Below are 19,297 nucleotides of genomic sequence, written 5' to 3'. Positions count from 1 at the left end.
TTCCGGCGATCTAAAAAGTATCTTTATTCAAAATAATTTCTGCATGCCCCGCGCCAACCTGTGGTGGCACTCCACTTAGATAGTGTCGAAAGCGCCCCTACAGACCATTCTTGCCCCCCCCCCCGACCAATACCCTAGCTCAGCCACTGATTGTAATATGCAAGAGATATGTGCCAGGATATTTCCAGGGGATTGGCCAATCCATCTAGTTCAATTTGCAGCTTTTGAAGCGAGGTGGCGATTTATTTTTGGTTTCTTGGTAGGATTTACAGCCAGGTCAGACTATGACAATAACATCACTGCGCCTTCTATCTGAATTGATCACTTTTCATAAAGTCAATTATGGAACTAAGAGTTACATAATTTGTCCCAGGGATATATAGCCCCTGACCCAGGAGTCTCCTCACACTCACTACAGTGTTAGGTATTTATTAAAGGTTACTGGTGCATAACCTGGAAACTACTAGGCAGTGACATTTGACCTGATTATCACATGGCTATAAACAAGACAACATACATAGTCCACACTTCCATGTACATGTAAACCCTATCAATGAAACTAATCAAATAATGTTGAGAAACATCGGCTTAGTGTTTCAGTATTACCGAACAGACTTCTAAGTGTGTCCAGACTAAAGTTCCTTTAACAGTTGGATTTTTTTTTACAGTGCAGGATTTGAATGCCTTTAGAACCGACCAATAATATTAGCATATTTAGAATGTTAGAAACTTGCAAAGATGCTAGTTTTGGTGAATCCAGGCCTTCATAATTATTTCCTGGATGTGAGGAGCATGGCAATAGACATAAATGTTCCAGTGAAGAAGCAGCAGGTTTGTTGAGTGAAGATATATAATGCATTAATATTGACCAAGGGTGTACTGACCATTTTTATTAAATTGGCCCTGGCAGATCTAACGTATGGAAGTACAACAGAGAGGAAGAACGTCAAGGGGCTCTAGCTTGACCTAAAAAATGTCACAGCCATTCTTGCACCTCCTTAACTATGTTATCATTTATAAAACTCTATGGGGGGGAACTGCATTTACTAATATAGCATTATGAAATATGCATTGTCAAGAGACATATCCTGAAAAGTTGATATCTGTGTCGTCAAAGAGGGTTACAATTGCAAACAGATCTTGAACGGTCACTGTTTTGCAAGTATTTATATGTTGCTCATTCTTCGTGCGAGGAGGGAAAGTTGGAGAAAATAAGTACCTCATTAAGTAATAAATTATAGTTTGATCTAGCAATAATATCTGTGTTTATATTTAATGTTTTACCTTCCATATATCTACATGTTTAATCAGCTCATAACATGACAAGAAAATAGCTTCTTGTTTTCTATTATCTACTTACAAATGAGTAGTTCTCTTTTAAATAAACAACAGAAAAAAGAAACATACTTTTATAGCTGCCTTTGAATTGTTTTTATCAAATATATTTTTCACAAAAGATATGACATAAAAGATCCAGCAAAGCTGTCACACTCTATGTACTATAATAAAAATAAAACTCTACCTTCATTTTTCAAATCAGATCATAAATTTAATCTTTTTAAAAAGGAATAAAACATAATCCAAACCAAAAACCTCAGAAAATCACTACACATATTCATGATAAAATTATGAAAACCATAATATGAATAATAAACTTTACATTTATGGACAAAACTATAATAGATTCATTCCCATTTCTGGTTTTATATTGATTGTTTTTCAATTTTGGTATTAATTTTGGTATTAATTACTTTGAAACTAGATCATTACCTTCTTCTTCAGCTGCAATATCTCAAACTTGAGTACATCGATGGTATCGGGTACTTGAGGGTTTCTATACCAAGCAAGAACACAGAGAACAATTAGCTATAATAATTACTGATGTCGACAAGTTAATATGACCCTTAAAGGGTGTGAAGACTCACGCAAAAAGAAACGTCTAATGCCGGTAATCTGACCTAGTTACGAATGAGGTGTAACAGAAGTGTTAAACACCACCATCGATCCCAGAAAATACACATATACAGCTTGCTACCATCGGTAATTAGACACTAGTGTACAGTCAGTACATTAGCTACGGTCAATACCAACAGCACAGTGTATAAGAAAAAAAAGCGATGGACATCTCAACTAATTAATTGGTGAGCATTAGGGTTATTAATGGCGCTAGTAGTTATTTGCGAAGATGACGTTAGCAAGATGGATGGTTTTTAGATATTATGATGAATTCAAAATGTGAAATGGCAGAATTTATTGATGGTTGTTATACACATGGAGATTGCAATGTTTTGCACCATGCGGTAAAGTCTAAAAATACAAAGTATGTTTGCTTTCAAATCCATGCACGACGGAATTTCTGTACATGCAGGACATATAATCAGTCCGACTCGAAAATGTGGTTTACAAAACAGGTTTACCATAAATGTTCAGAATTTAATATTATGGAGAGAAAAATTGTTGTAAATCAAGATGGAAATGGAGATTTTCAAACTACTAGTTGCATGAAGAATACAGACAGGAAAATCGATTACTCTCCTGTTAAAGAAATTATGACAAATTGTATTTATTATTTCTCAAAAATTGTATTTATTATTTCTCACAAAGCTCAATTGAAACTGACCAAACCAACCCTCAGTCTTTTGCACTCCTAATAGATGACATGCAAGCTGACAATAATTTTAGGCTACAATATTTTGAAGTTAATAATTTTAAGTTATAATATTTTATGCGATTTTGTGAAGTGCTTTGAGATCATTCCTTGATGTAAAGCGCTATATAGGAATAAATTATTATTATTATAATGATATGCCGACCAATTCTAATACCAGACTTAGCATGAATATTCATTGGGTCAGATCGATGGAAAGACAAATGAATATTCAATAGCATGTATTCAGTATAATTGAGTTACAAGTCCCAATTTTCCCCTTGTTTTTGAGTATGAGTGCTGTTACAGTATTTGAAGAAATAGTTCAGAATGTTTACCTAATTTCAAAATTCCATGTGTAAGATTATGAGTACTAGTAAATATCCATGAGGGATAAGCACAAACACAGGCAACTTATATCCTAGAACACGAGTACTGGTATGGTCTCAAAAATCACTGAAATACACACTTGCTGGATTAATTGATATGAAAGTACAACAGCTGATTTATGCTCATGACCTGCGTGGTAATGTAACAAGATAAAATAAAACTGTTTGCAAACTGCTTAATCACTAGAGAGCCTGTGTGAGAGAATATGTAAAAGTAAGTTGGTCTGACGTTTCGATCCTAGCAGAATCTTCTTCAAAGGCTAAATGACAAGTAACAGAAACAGAAGGGACAATAACCTTCCCTACCCCCCTTCCCCTAATCCTTTCTTTGTCCCTCTACAGTTTATCTCCTACCTCTCCTCTCCCCCTGTTGGTTTCATTCTTTCTTCTCTCCATCCCTTGTCTACTAATCCCTTTACATTTATCTCTTTGTGTTCACCATGCTCATTAACCTGTCTGTATTCTGTGCGTGTTTTTGTCCCTTCTGTTACTGTTACTTGTCATTTAGCCTTTGAAGAAGATCCTGCTAGGATCGAAATGTCAGGCCAACTTAACCATTACAGGTAATGTAACAAGGATAGAGATGCAAGCACGCCATAAATAAGCATGTAAAAAACATATTCTAAGTAATCATATTGAGTAGCTAGTCACATTCTCATTTTTAAAATATTCAAGCATCATATGACCACAAACTCATGTATTGCTTTGATGATACTGGTGTGTAACTTTTCTTACCAAGGTATGGAATTCATAATGCATGATTAGAAAACACTTAATCTATCTCAAAGATCTGTGCGATGAATCCTTTGGCTGTCCTATATTAGCCAGTTATTTACATACTGTTAATCTACTACAGAGAATTGCATGCCCTGCAAATTTGATGTAAACTTTCATTTATTTTTATGTTTGTTGGGTCAGATTGGTGGAAAGACATTAAACTTATCCTTCTTTCACTTTACGGCAAAAATACAAGCTTGCATGCAGTTGGCTGTTGAATTGACATGTGAATAAAATTTGCTGTAAACTTTACTTCTACTTAATGAACAGAAAATGAGTAAATTCATTGTAAGCAGCTTGTTCAGTGCAATCTGTCCCATGCAGGTAAATTGTATAAGACTCTCGTTGCTAATCTGTTATTAATCTGATGGAGAAAGAACATTTATATTGTGTATACTCTCAGGAAACCAGCATGGCAGGGTGGGTGTATTGCATGCAGAAATAAGAATCCCAACACCATTAGAAGCTAAACCAAGGTCAGCTGAGCAGGCAAGATTTGGAAGGGGAATTTCTGAAAAAGCCAAAATGGCATAAATACAGGTGAAGTGATGAGGGTGGACTTCTATGGTGATGAAAAGGTAAGCAAGTATATTGAGATGGAACCTAGGTGTAATACTACAGCTAAGAAAGATATGCATTAGTGCGAGCAAAAAATAAGAATTAATGCTGTTTATTGATAATTTTAGAAATATAACTATGCGTAATTTAATTGTTAGGATGCCATAGGAAGGGTTATAATTATAAAGCTATTTCATTATTAAATTTGTAAACAAAAACTGTTTGATTGTTTCCCTTATATGTCATGATATTAATATAACCAGACCAAAATAACCACACAAAAAAACAACAACAACAGGTGCAGGTGTCCAGTAACATTTAACTTCCTACAATGGTGTCTATATGGCCAACGGAGTATTGTGGAAGAGGGGAACACGATAACATGAAAAAATGAAATGTTTAAATATTTGGCAGTAGTTAGAAGATTCTGAATTTTGTCAAAAGAATGACAAAGTTTAATATTAAGTGTCTAGTGTCTTAAAGTGTCTAAAAAACTTGAGATACATCTTTTGCCTTTGTGTAGCAAGTTATTACCCATGATGCATTGTAAAATGTAACATCATACCAGATATATTCTTCCCAGGATAATCTAAATCACTAAAATGCATTTTTAGAACAAGCAACAAGATGGAAAGCAACAACCATAAGTTTGGTCTAGATGGCTGGATAAGGCAAATATGAAGGAGTATGTGTACGGTTCCATTTAATTGATTCCGTTTACATGAATTGACATGGATCAAAACATCTCATCATGAAGGTAATCCATAATACTGTATTTTGCAGTACTTTATAGCCTTAATAGAAAAAGCACTGTATTTCACTTACTGTGGTCTAGCTGCTTTGCTTGGAGATGGTTTTGTTGCAGCAGCATTGGTTGGGGAAGATTTTGTGACACTCCTCCCAGCCTGAGTAAAATTAAAGAGAAACATCATGACCTGATTTGTGCTAAAAAGAAAAGTGAGTTTCATGTTTTGTTGTTTGGGGGTGGGATGGGATATCATAGGGGTAGGGATGGTGGATAAAGGGTGGGGTGGTGGGGAACAGCTTTATACATGGTTCTGAATTTGGAGGACAGTATTATTCAACGATCTGTCCTGAATACATGGACTTCATTAAGTGCTTTTCTTCCCCTTAAAATTTGATTATTATAGCCTCGTAAACTTTCACTGTAAACTCACTTCACATTGGCATTGGAAAAAAGTTCAACTGTTTGACAAGATGTTATTTTATGTCCGTAAAGGCATAATAAATACAAAAGACTTCAGAACTTGCATCAGTAGGATTCAACAAAACACAAAGACCGATTGATTAGTTGTTTATCTATGACATCACAGATTATTAAACAATGCACTTTAATATCGCAACCATATAGAGAAGACTGGAGTTAAAACAATGTTTCCTATTAATATGCTCTGTATGATGTTTAAATTGTAAGCCTACTAGATCTTTAATTCAAACCTGGTTTACAAGTCATTTCTTCACCTTGCTTTCAAAAACCAGCCATTTCTCTTTAACAAACTCCTCTTTGATACCGGACAATGGATGATGGACACAGATCTTCACTTCCAACGTTCCTCCAGTATCTTTTCTGCCTTCACAAAGCTGAAAGGCATCAACAAATATTTTGTTCATAGTCAGAATAACATTTTAACAAAGGCTTTAAACATTCAAAATTCCATTCAGAAGGCATGAAAAGATATCACAAGCATAGCCCGGAGATTAAACTTACATTCATTTACACCTGCTAATAAAAAGTGCCCTGTAAAACTCCCATTTTCGACGAGGATGTACAGGTCCTTACTGGTAGAAACTTTAATCTTGATATTTTCAATCTAGGAATTACATAATCTATAATCTTTCAAGATAATCGGATCATGGAAGCTTTGGAGTATGACCACTGCTAGCTTTAGTAACAGTTTGTCACAAGAGTGTTGTAGGCAGCACGCATCTTGTGCCCCTCTAACAGTATTGAACTGTGTTGTATGCAAGCATGCATCTTGTGTTATTACTATGATAGCCTAGCTTTAGTAACAGTTTGTCACAAGAGTGTTGTAGGCAGCACGCATCTTGTGCCCATCTAACAGTATTGAACTGTGTTGTAGGCAAGCATGCATCTTGTGACCCTCTAACAGTATTGAACTGTGTTGTAGGCAAGCATGCATCTTGTAACCCTCTAACAGTATTGAACTGTGTGGTAGGCAAGCATGCATCTTGTGACCCTCTCACAGTATTGAACTGTGTTGTATGCAAGCATGCATCTTGTAACCCTCTAACAGTATTGAACTGTGTTGTATGCAAGCATGCATCTTGTAACCCTCTAACAGTATTGAACTGTGTTGTAGGCAAGCATGCATCTTGTGACCCTCTAACAGTATTGAACTGTGTTGTAGGCAAGCATGCATCTTGTAACCCTCTAACAGTATTGAACTGTGTGGTAGGCAAGCATGCATCTTGTGACCCTCTCACAGTATTTAACTGTGTTGTATGCAAGCATGCATCTTGTAACCCTCTAACAGTATTGAACTGTGTTGTATGCAAGCATGCATCTTGTAACCCTCTAACAGTATTGAACTGTGTTATAGGCAAGCATGCATCTTGTGACCCTCTAACAGTATTGAACTGTGTTATAGGCAAGCATGCATCTTGTGACCCTCTCACAATACTGAGCTGTGTTGTAGACAAGCATGCATCTTGTGTTATTACTATGATAGCCTAGCTTTAGTAACAGTTTGTCACAAGACAGTGTGTCATAAGTTTATTTATACTCTGCCTCTTATATTACTCTGTGGCAATGTTAGGGTTTGATACCAGCAGCTTCCACTACTGTTAGCAATGGTTACTGAAGCATGCATCTTGTGTTATTACTACTATAGCCTAGCTTTAGTAACAGTTTGTCACAAGATAGTGTGTCCTAAGTTTATTTATACTCTGCCTCTTATATTACTCTGTGGCAATGTTAGGGTTTGATATCAGCAGCTTCCACTACCGTTGCCAATGGTTACTGAAGCATGCATGTTGTGTGATTACTATTATAGCCTAGCTTTAGTAACAGTTTGTCACAAGATAGTGTGCCATAAGTTCATTTATACTCTGCCCCTTATATTACTCTGTGGCAATGTTAGGGTTTGATATCAGCAGCTTCCACTACCATTGGCAATGGTTACTGTAGCATGCATGTTGTGTTATTACTATTATAGCCTAGCTTTAGTCACAGTTTGTCACAAGATAGTGTGTCATAAATTTATTTATACTCTGCCCCTTATATTACTCTGTGGCAATGTTAGGGTTTGATATCAGCAGCTTCCACTACCATTGGCAATGGTTACTGTAGCATGCATGTTGTGTTATTACTATTATAGCCTAGCTTTAGTCACAGTTTGTCACAAGATAGTGTGTCATAAATTTATTTATACTCTGCCCGTTATATTACTCTGTGGCAATGTTAGGGTTTGATATCAGCAGCTTCCACTACCATTGGCAATGGTTACTGTAGCATGCATCTTGTGTTATTACTATGATAGCCTAGCTTTAGTAACAGTTTGTCACAAGATAGTGTGTCATAAGTTTATTTATACTCTGCCCCTTATATTACTCTGTGGCAATGTTAGGGTTTGATACCAGCAGCTTCCACTACTGTTAGCAATGGTTACTGAAGCATGCATCTTGTGTTATTACTATGATAGCCTAGCTTTAGTAACAGTTTGTCACAAGATAGTGTGTCATAAGTTTATTTATACTCTGCCCCTTATATTACTCTGTGGCAATGTTAGGGCTTGATATCAGCAGCTTCCACTACCATTGGCAATGCATGGTTACTGTAGCATGCATGTTGTGTTATTACTATTATAGCCTAGCTTTAGTCACAGTTTGTCACAAGATAGTGTGTCATAAATTTATTTATACTCTGCCCGTTATATTACTCTGTGGCAATGTTAGGGTTTGATGTCAGCAGCTTGCACTACGGTTGCCAATGGTTACTGACATTTCTGGCTTAAAAGTGTAAAAGCGGTACTTGCGTGTTATTACTAGCATTCACTACATACGACAACATTTAGCGGCATCCGAGGAGCTCAATGATTGACTGGATCTTTGACTATTAATTAATATTAATTATTAATATTAATTTACATTAATTAATTAATATTAATAATAATTAATATTTATATTAATATTAATTAATTAATATTAATTAATATTAATTATTAATATTAATTAACCACTTGATTGGCAATCTCCTGATGTGAATTCAAACATGCAGCCTTCTGAGCTTAAGAGAGACTTTGTAACATACTCACTGGTATAACTGCAGAGATTTCTTGTTTTGCTTCAAGATCAGCTAACTTCAATGAAGCTGTACCCAGGGACCTGTCACCTCTCAGCAAGCCTAGACCTCTGTTTTTAATTCATAATGAAAACGCAAGAGAAATGTACATGAAATGAAAATTGTACAAAACATATTAGAGAATTTGGAAATCAGAGGCAAAAAGTAGGATAAATGTAGGACTGACTTGTAGTAGATGCAATGTTATTTATGATCATGTTGGATAAACAAAATGTTAATTTGCAAAATTGAATATCGTTAGGAACCCACCTGTCCTGATACACATTTAATTTTTTTTTTTTTTTGTGGTGTTCACTTGTTACCTAAGATGCCACAATAAAAAAAAAAAAATCTAAATAAAATAAAACTGTTAGCAAACTGCTTATCCACTAGAGAGCCTGTGTAAGAGAATGTGTAAAAGTAAGTTGGCCTGACGTTTCGATCCTAGCAGGATATTCTTCAGAGGCTAAATGACAAGTAACAGTAACAGAAGGGACAAAAACACACACAGAATACAGACAGGTTGATGAGCATGGTGATCACAAAGAGATAGATGTAAGGGGATTAGTAGACAAGGAATGGAGAGAAGAAAGAAAGAAACCAACAGGGGAAGAGGAGAGGTAGGAGATAAACAGTGCAGCGACAAAGAGAGGATTAAGGGAGGGGGTAGGGAATAAACTGGAGAAGGACAAAGAACAAAAATCTAGCTAGGCAGTCTAGTTTAGTATAAAAGCTGGGTTTTTTGTGATACAAGTTAGACATTATCCAGTAGCAACATCACTGCCAAATTTAAACTAAAACAGCGCACACTTACCTACGATGCAAGACTTCAAACTTTGCCTGTTTTCGTTTGACAACAGAGAGGAAAGACCTGGCTTTGAGATTGACTTGGACTTTACTTGAATGTTTGTATTCAACAGTCTCTGCTCCTCGGACCACGCCAGTCTGTCCGGTTTGAGGTTTATCCTGAAGAGAAGACAGTCCATAAAATCATCTTTGATGACAATTGCTAATGATTATAAAGTTGAGCTTAAAATACTGCATTTCATTTCCTATGTATCACTTTTGAAATAAGAATATTTGGAAGTTGGCATATTTTTGGTATCAGATGTTCACTGGAAGTAAACAGGTGTGATGTCATAGACTTACACTGACAAAATGTGATGAATGTTTTTCTTCAAAGCCTACAAACAATTTTCTTTTTTTCAGACGTTTTTTCAGAGCGTTAGCATATGAATAAAACCATGATTATTCCCCTAAAGCAAAGCTGGAACCCTATCCACTCCAAGGTCAAGCAAGTCAGTAACAAAACAAAACTTAAAAATAAATAAGATGAGATGAGATGAGATGAAAAAATAAAAATTTTGAGTTCGGTGATGTGTGCTTCACGTTCACTCTTAGGGTACAATTTGTACAAGTTTAAATTACCATTATCATGAACATGCAATGTAAGGAATTGCAGGCAAATATCATCGTGAAGCTTTAGTAAATGTTTTCTATTCATCAGTTGACAATACGTTTAACCTCTGGACTATTCTCTTAATAACTCCCTGGTAACTTGGGTACTCATCAAAGTACATCACAACAGTCATGTAGAATAGTAAAGATACTTACACTAGGGTATGGAAATTCAAACTTGACAAAGGTGTCAATCTCCTCGCCACTCCCTCCACCTGTGAAGATATCAGACATTGAACAGGTTCATAAAAGGAGAGCTGGTCTAGGATGGATGAACAAATGATTAAATCCTAAAAGATGAGGTAAAAACTGAAAGTCAAATCTTTGTCAAACAGAGAAGCAGAAGATGAGGTATAAACCAGCAGAATATGGCTTCATCTAACCGACCTTTCCATCACACAGCTAACGCACAAACGTACCAATCTTAAATATAAAACATACTATAAAAATAAAAAAAATTATAATAAATATGTCACTTATATAGCGCTAAGTCACAAAAAGTATCAAAGCGCTTCACACAAAACAAAACCAATAAAAAGGAAATAAATACAGTGAAAACAAATAGAAAAAAATCATAAAAAACTCACGTTAACAGAATTCATAAACTAAGGGAGCTTATGCTGGGAAGGGGGATATAGGGATGGAGAAGAGAGGAGGGAGAGGGGGTGGGGGTGGGGGCAGGGGAGTGCGAGAAGGGAGAATGGCATATCATCAAACAGTTTTGTCAGCAGCTATAGGGAAGTCTTGTTGGGATTTTCACCATTCTTCCTTCCTGCACTGTGTTACTGATGAGTGGATAAAGGTAATGGCATTTTGAAGTAATGAAACCTAGCATCTGGTTAGGTTGTTGGTTGTTCAGTTCATTTCATTTTACTATTGCATATAAACAAACCTTGCTGTTTGTAATTTGAGCCTCCTATGATTGTTATTTCAGCCTCTTCCTTCTTCAGCCCAGGGGTAACTCTGAATAGATAGAAATTCAAAGCAAAACCAAAAGGACGGTTAGACTGGATTCTCAACATCATCGCTTGGAATCTTAGGTTGATAATGGTGATGAGTACATTGTGTGTTCTGCAGGCCCCCTTCCTACCTCATCGATAACCCTCCCCCCACCCCCCAATCCCTTCCACCCCAAAATACTTAAATGGATACTGTTCATTGCTCCTCCAATTTAAAGGGGTCGAGTAGTACTGCATGTTTCAGTTTGTATCCCCTGCCCTCCAGGGATGACACAATACTTGACTCAGATGATCTATTTCTATGTGGGAAGTGCATACTGCTTAGACTCTGTGTTTGTGTCAACTACCTGTCATCTTTGCTCTCCCACCTCCGTGTGTACCATACTGAAGAGATCTCATTCAAGTGGTATGTTATAGCTTATAAAACATAAGTTATATTAGTTTACAGTCTTGTTCAAGGCCAAGGCCCTCTCACACAGCTTTACAACTTAACCCCTGGTCATCCCATAATTTGTTACACCCACACACCGAAGTGAGCACAATTCAATCAATCTCTCCTGGGGCACCACATCCACATGTCCCCCGGGGTAACTTCCCACAGGGTGCAGCCTCAAACAGGCACACACAATTATATTTACAAGTTACCTCGCAGGTCATCATTTATAACACACCCTGGGTGAAGAGAGGCAATGGAGATAAAGTGCCTTTCCCAAGGACACACGCAATCATCTGGCCAGGACTCGAACCTGCATGCCTTAGATAACAAGTCCACTGCCTTAACCCCTTGACCACAATAACCCCCTGAAAACAAATCATTTTGTAAAATAACACAATGCATCCCACCCCCCACCCACACCCCTGGCCTTTGACTACACTTACCTCAACGTGGGTATTGTACGTTGCTCAAACTGAAACCTTGGGACAGGATCATTATGTTGGTGGGCCATCACCAACAGGTCCTTATCTTCCTGACTGTTTTGACAGTACTCTTGAAATCTGAGAAAGAAAGAGACAACTATGTGATCATTGAAACTGTGATGATGGTAGTGTGCCCACTATAACCATTAAAACACAGTAGTGTGCCCCTGTCATTTATGTAATCAGAGTGGTACACAAGCTAACTTTAAGTCACATGGTCATCGCATGTCCAATCACTGTTTGTTGCAACTGTGATGATGGTAGTGTGCCCACTATAACCATTAAAACACAGTAGTGTGCCCCTGTCATTTATGTAATCAGAGTGGTACACAAGCTAACTTTAAGTCACATGGTCATCGCATGTCCAATCACTGTTTGTTGCAACTGTGATGATGGTAGTGTGCCCACTATAACCATTAAAACACAGTAGTGTGCCCCTGTCATTTATGTAATCAGAGTGGTACACAAGCTAACTTCAAGTCACATGGTCATCGCATGTCCAATCACTGTTTGTTGAAACTGTGATGATGGTAGTGTGCCCACTATAACCATTAAAACACAGTAGTGTGCCCTGTCATTTATGTAATCAGAGTGGTACACAAGCTAACTTTAAGTCACATGGTCATCGCATGTCCAATCACTGTTTGTTGAAACTGTGATGATGGTCGTGTGCACACTATCGCCATTAAAACACAGTAGTGTGCCCTGTCATTTATTTAATCAGAGTGGTACACAAGCTAACTTTAAGTCACATGGTCATTGCATGTCCAATCACTGTTTGTTGAAACTGTGTTGATGATAGTGTGCCCACTATCACCATTAAAACAGAGTAGTGTGCCCTGTCATTTATATAATCAGAGTGGTACACAAGCTAACTTAAAGTCACATGGTCATCGCATGTCCAATCACTGTTTCTAATCATGACATGTCCCTTAGTGCTATGTAATAATGGTGTGCACCAAAACAATGTATAATTAAATAGTCAAGGTGGTATGAACTGTAACTTCACGTATTGTTGAGGTGTGCACTCTCGCTGTATATAATCATTGTGGTGTGCACAATAACAATATATTCTCACGGTGGTGTTTGCACCAAACTATTACATATCGTTTGGGTGCTTAAGACTAAGGACTGGTCAAGTTTTCCAGTTTGAGTCACGTCAGCACCAGTCAGGAAAAACTCAAACTGGCAGTGTGTGGCAGTGCACAAATAAAACAGCATAGTCTTAACAAATTTAGCCAGTCAAGGGGAAACTATTTTGACATGTGACATAAACAAGCACTGGTCATTTACAGAAAACAATTGTTTATGTTTCTCCATCAGTCATACAGTGTGCGAGGGGCAGTTGTAACACTGTGGGTCCTCACTTCTATCGTTAACTAGGTCAAGAGTCCAGCAGTGTGTGTAGAGCGAAGTATCATGGTGTGCAACATCACTGAATAACATCATTGCAGTGAACCAAATAACTTGTGAGATTTATTTAGACACTATCGCTGTATCAATAAGAACTAAAAGGTTATCAGTACAGATCAGTATCATTATTACTCTGTGTCACTTCAGAGATTAACTGTGACATTAAAGTGTCACTCAGTGAAATGAGAAATAGCTCACCTGTTGGCAGTCTGGGCATTACCGAGCTCCCTGTACGCTTGTGCAAGGGTTTGACATTGCTATGGAGAAATCAGAAACAATAACGTGCTATTACTGACATATCACAATATTGAAAAAAAAAAAACGTTTTTAGTTTGTTTACTCAGCTTATTATTTATGTTTCGATTAGAACAGAGATGATCATGCTTTCTTAATGGCAAATAATAAAAATAACTTTCTGCAAATTACTGTATGAAATATTAAAAGAATGGCAGAAGGCATAACATTATGGCATGTTGTAGACCATAACAAACACCATTAAAGTGACTGGAGTCTAAAGTCTAATACACAGACTATAAGGTCAGTTCCTCAGATGTAACACTTGACTAACTTAACCATTGCATCAAGGTAAGGTAACCATTACTCCAAGTTACCATGGCACATCAATGAAAGTGACTGGACTATGTAGTCTAATACAAAGACTATAAGGTCAGTTCTTTAGATGCACCACATGACTAACTTAACCATTGCATCTAGGTAAGGTAACCATTACTCCAAGTTACCATGGCTCATCAATTAAAGTGACTGGACTATATAGTCTAATACACAGACCATTAGGCCAGTTCTTCAGATGTACCACATGACTAACTTAACCATTGCATCTAGGTAAGGTAACCATAACTTCAAGTTACCATGGCTCATCAATTAAAGTGACTGGACTATATTGTCTAATACACAGACCATTAGGCCAGTTCTTCAGATGTACCACATGACTAACTTAACCATTGCATCAAGGTTAGGTAACCATAACTCCAAGTTACCATGGCTTATCAATTAAAGTGACTGGACTATATTGTCTAATACACAGACTATTAGGTCAGTTCTTCAGATGTACCACATGACTCACTTAACCATTGCATCAAGGTAAGGTAACCATTACTCCAAGTTACCGTGGCACATCAATTAAAGTGACTGGACTATGTAGTCTAATATACAGACTATTAGGTCAGTTCTTCAGATGTACCACATGACTAACTTAACCATTGCATCTAGGTAAGGTAAATATTATCTCCAAGTTACCATGGCTCATCAATTAAAGTGACTGGACTATGTAGTCTAATATACAGACTATTAGGTCAGTTCTTCAGATGTACCACATGACTAACTTAACCATTGCTACAAAGTTAGGTAACCATTACTCCAAGTTACCATGGCACATCAATTAAAGTGACTGGACTATATAGTCTAATACAAAGACTATTAGGTCAGTTCTTCAGATGTAACACATGACTAACTTAACCATTGCATCTACTGTAGGTCCAAGTTACCATGGCTCATCAATTAAAATGACTGGACTTTATAGTCTTAAAACACAGAACATTAGGTCAGTTTCTCTCAGATGCAACACAAAACTCAATTGGAAAACATAAAAGATTTTTATGGCCTAGAATGACATGATTTACTTGACATTAAACATTTGTCAAGGACAAATGATATTTAATGTCATCCATGGGTGCTACTCTTTGTTCATATAAAGATCGCATTGAGTCATTAGAATTTATGAAACAATGGATTACCATTAACATCTCGGCCTGCACTTGGGAATTGACGTCATCATATCCGAAGCCTTAAAGGAGCTTCACAGAGTTATAGCCTATTTTAAAGGTGAACATCTTGAAAACCTCAATAGCTGTCGAATATTTCTAGCAATCAAAATGTTCTTTTTTTGTGTTTTTTATCTTGGGGGGGGGGGGGGAGGGGAGTGAACTTTAACTCATGGAGACTAAACTAACTTCTGTTTCAAGTCATCCTTTACTGGCAATATGATACAGTGTTAGACAGTACTTTAAAAGATAGCCTAACGTACGATATATGTCCGGAGCTAGAGAGAATAGGAACTTTCACTCCTGATGGCTTTTTCGATATTACTTCAAACTTTATGATAGCGTCCAGGAAAGGAATAACTAGAGGGGGTTTGGCATAGTCCTACAACTAGAATAAAACATTTGGGCTATTTATGGAATTATCGTGCACTATGCATCTAAAAAGTTGTAAAATATTTGGTAAAAATTTGCCGTCAAGTTGACCATCTGAATGGATCTGTAGCTGACAGCAATCGAAACCTCATCAGTATTGCCCCTAAAATGTAGCATGCTCAAAATATGATATAACCTTACAAAATGAGAGTTTCTGACTCTCCAAATTGTTTTCCCAGATGTGGAGGGGTGGGGTTGGGGGGTTGGGGGGGCTTTGTAGCATATATTTAGGGGCAATACGGATGACCTTCAACAGTACCTCGATCTGTTTCTGCAGGGTACTGATCAATCTCGAGTACATCTCCGTTGTATCGCCCGTCAAGATCTGGGCATCTATGGGGGCTGTATCAATAGGAGGGGACACTGCATGACTCACTTCCTCGTCTGGTAATTTAGGGATCTGTATCGTAATTGGAAAGGGCAAAACATCGAAGAGGTTAAAAATATATAAAAAAATTAAAATAAAAGGATCAACCTATTTCATGTTGAATTAAGATTGATATGTTTCTAAATGAAAATTAAAACATTTAACTTTCAAATGCCCACTTTTCTTTTGGATTTCAAACAACATGATAGGGTTAATTTAATGCCTATACAAATATTCCAATGTTGAATGGAAAAGAGGGAGCTTTTCAAAAGGTTGTGGTGATGAAGCATAAACATCTATAACCCACATAGAATTACACATGAGTCTGCTGAGGTGAGTTTCTCTCTTGTTTCATACTTTCTTTAATTCAGAAACAAATTCAATATGATGCTATGTTTGTTTCTAATATATAGAGCTGAACATACTTATGTATCCATCATACGAGAGCAAGGAGTGTTGTGTAAGAGGAAACTTAATACCCACCACTGCTCCCAACCAAACTGTAACTTAATACCCACCACTGCCCCTAACCAAACTGTAACTTAATACCCACCACTGCCCCCAACCAAACTGTAACTTAATACCTACCACTGCCCCCAACCAAACTGTAACTTAATACCCACCACTGCCCCCAACCAAACTGTAACTTAATACCCACCACTGCCCCCAACCAAACTGTAACTTAATACCCACCACTGCCCCCAACCAAACTGTAACTTAATACCCACCACTGCCCCCAACCAAACTGTAACTTAATACCCACCACTGCTCCCAACCAAACTGTAACTTAATACCCACCACTGCTCCCAACCAAACTGTAACTTAATACCAACCACTGCCCCCAACCAAACTGTAACTTAATACCCACCACTGCCCCCAACCAAACTGTAACTGGGCCCATTCCCCATCTCTCCCCTATTCCTCCCAGTGCATACATTTCTGAACACCTGAATTCCAAAGTTTTACCCTCCCTCCGATCTCTTACATTGCGAGAAACAAACAACACAAATGCAACCAATGAAAGAAAAAAAGAAAAAATTATGAATTCTTATTGACTTGATAAATTCTATTTTCTACTTATGCTGGAGCAAAATGTATCACTTATTTCAATGTACCCAAACTAAATTTTTTTCCCAGTATGAGCAAGTTTGGGTAAAAGTTCCCTTGTTTAAGACACCTCACCCACCCTTCATGCCCCACCCAACCCCACCTCTACCTCCATTTCCAAGAATGAAACAATTCAAAATAAATTCACATGCTCATGGTTATTACGGGTGCCGTGGCCGAGTGGATAAAGGTATTTAAAGCAATGAGGTTTAGCAATCGGTAGTTTGAGGGTTTGATCCCTGGTCGCGATAGTAAAGTGGGTTTTTCATCCAAGAGCAATCTACAATTTCCCCATCTGAAATGACTTTGTAAATTGAAAGATTCTAAATTTGCGTTAAAATGTTGAGTTGGAAGCCACCCGACGTGTAAGTTGTTATCCATAAGTCCTTGCGGCTTCCCCAACATTTGTGGTCGTTTAAGCTTCAGAACAAACAAGAGCATCAATGATGCAGTATCTCAATACTGGAAGTTTTAATTTTGATTCCTAATTTCAAATCTTTGCTCTGTCTCTACAGTTATCAATATCAATCATGGTACAACAAATATATAACTTGCATTTTTGCTACTTGGCCACGAATAGTCTCTGCAGGTTACACTTTATCCTGCTAGTCTTGCCTTTAGCGCTCATTGCCTGTTAGTCGAAAGAACGACGTTGCAAGGTTTAGTAATGTCAAAGAATATTTAAGAACTTGTTTTTTATGTGGTATCCTTCATCTTGGGTCAGTCTAGCTCTGTTGGACTTTTTGGTCATATAGTTTGACGTCAATGACACGGCCAAATTAGAAGAGGCGAACAACTCGACCATATTCTTGATGCCTGCCTTGAGAGCTAGGCCTATTGACCTACTGTATGTTACTGTAGACTGTAGTGGTGACTACCATCAAAACTGTGTCCACTTCTAGATATCAAAACAACCCACGTTTTTCCATCTCAATTTTTCGGACATGAAGATTTCATGGATTTATGACTTGGAAAAAATAATGTAAAAGAAGATTACAAGTTTTTATATGCAAGTGATGGGTGGCCTCCTCCTCCCCTAATAGCCACCTCAGTTCCTCTCCATTTTGTTGTCAAACATTACAGGTTCAAAAGAAAGCTAAACATACTTCTTATAACCTTATACATCTTATATCCTTATAAATAAAACATAACCTTATACAATTTTTATAGTCTTATAAAAGTTGTGATGCTATGGCCGGCTCCTCTTTTATACGTACCCATCAACAAACTTACCCTGGTCCTTCCTAGGAAAAGCTGTCTGAACACCAGTACAATGCTAATGTGGCTATCACTGAAAGCCTAATAGGCCTAGGGGGCCTAGGCCTATATGTATTTTTTTTAAATGCACTAGGCCTACAGTAAGTAGCCTTCAGAAATACAAGAATGTGTATACGTAATTATACAAAATACATGAAGGGCAATCAAACAAACTTATAATGGCCCTTGCTCTGAAAAGCTACCTGAACACCAGTACTATCCTTAAATGGATGTTACAAAAACGAAGGCCTAATATAAATTAAATGCACTACGTAGAATTCAGCAGTACAGAATTTGTATATATGTAATTAGCATGCAATACACTACACCTGGCGCACCTAACTACAGTAGAGACAATTGGTCGCGAGGGTAGCCATTTTCGTATATCTAACATGTAGCTGCCATGAGTCATAGCCAATCTGCTACAAAACAGACTTGGGGGCGGGGCTTAATCATCAAAAACGGACCTTTTTACTAAAAGTAGGGGCGGCAGCTCAGTATTGTTTTAAGAAAGAAAAGTCATTTAAACATCAAATAAAGCAAATAAAAGCCATAAAATGTCATTTACAGCTAGTAAAATTCTTATTAATACCTACCTGTAAACAACAAATGAAAGTTTAAAATGTTAATAAAATATATAATACATAGGACCCTATCTTAGACGATACCACTGTTGACAGACAATTCTATTCTCTTTCATAAAACATAAGTTTTGGAGCGTGTGCAAAAATGGGTTGTTTAAACTGTATTTCGGTCCAAATTGGCCCGATTTGGACATAAATCGGTGAAAAAGTCATAGAATGAGATAAAATTCTCGAATAAAAAATAGTAACTTTTGTTGGCCTATATGATATATGCTTGCTCTGAAATTCCAGAGAAAAAGAACTTTATATGAAGACGCTGAAAAAGTTTT

The 19,297-nt window shown here is 37.2% G+C and overlaps 1 protein-coding gene across 2 annotated transcripts in view; it reads right to left on the bottom strand.

The window, feature by feature from the left end:
• The window catches only part of LOC139974378 (coiled-coil and C2 domain-containing protein 1-like), a 106,640-nt gene that overhangs the window by 11,066 nt on the left and 76,277 nt on the right, over positions 1-19,297 (bottom strand). The window contains exons 14-23 of one of the 2 annotated variants that reach the window (XM_071981490.1): positions 15,913-16,053; positions 13,639-13,697; positions 11,989-12,105; positions 11,043-11,113; positions 10,307-10,365; positions 9,507-9,658; positions 8,667-8,763; positions 5,854-5,973; positions 5,197-5,276; positions 1,771-1,834 (exon numbers count right to left, since the gene is read on the bottom strand). In XM_071981490.1, coding sequence (XP_071837591.1) covers positions 1,771-1,834; positions 5,197-5,276; positions 5,854-5,973; positions 8,667-8,763; positions 9,507-9,658; positions 10,307-10,365; positions 11,043-11,113; positions 11,989-12,105; positions 13,639-13,697; positions 15,913-16,053 — 960 coding nt within the window. Of the gene's footprint in view, positions 1-1,770; positions 1,835-4,155; positions 4,325-5,196; positions 5,277-5,853; positions 5,974-8,666; positions 8,764-9,506; positions 9,659-10,306; positions 10,366-11,042; positions 11,114-11,988; positions 12,106-13,638; positions 13,698-15,912; positions 16,054-19,297 lie in introns of those variants that run through there. The other variant, XM_071981493.1, reaches the window with a different exon arrangement.

Source organism: Apostichopus japonicus, chromosome 9 (assembly GCF_037975245.1).
Source record: "Apostichopus japonicus isolate 1M-3 chromosome 9, ASM3797524v1, whole genome shotgun sequence".
NCBI lineage: Eukaryota > Metazoa > Echinodermata > Holothuroidea > Aspidochirotida > Stichopodidae > Apostichopus > Apostichopus japonicus.
The sequence above is the reverse complement of the archived record's forward strand: the minus strand, read 5'-3'. Positions and strand labels throughout refer to the sequence as shown.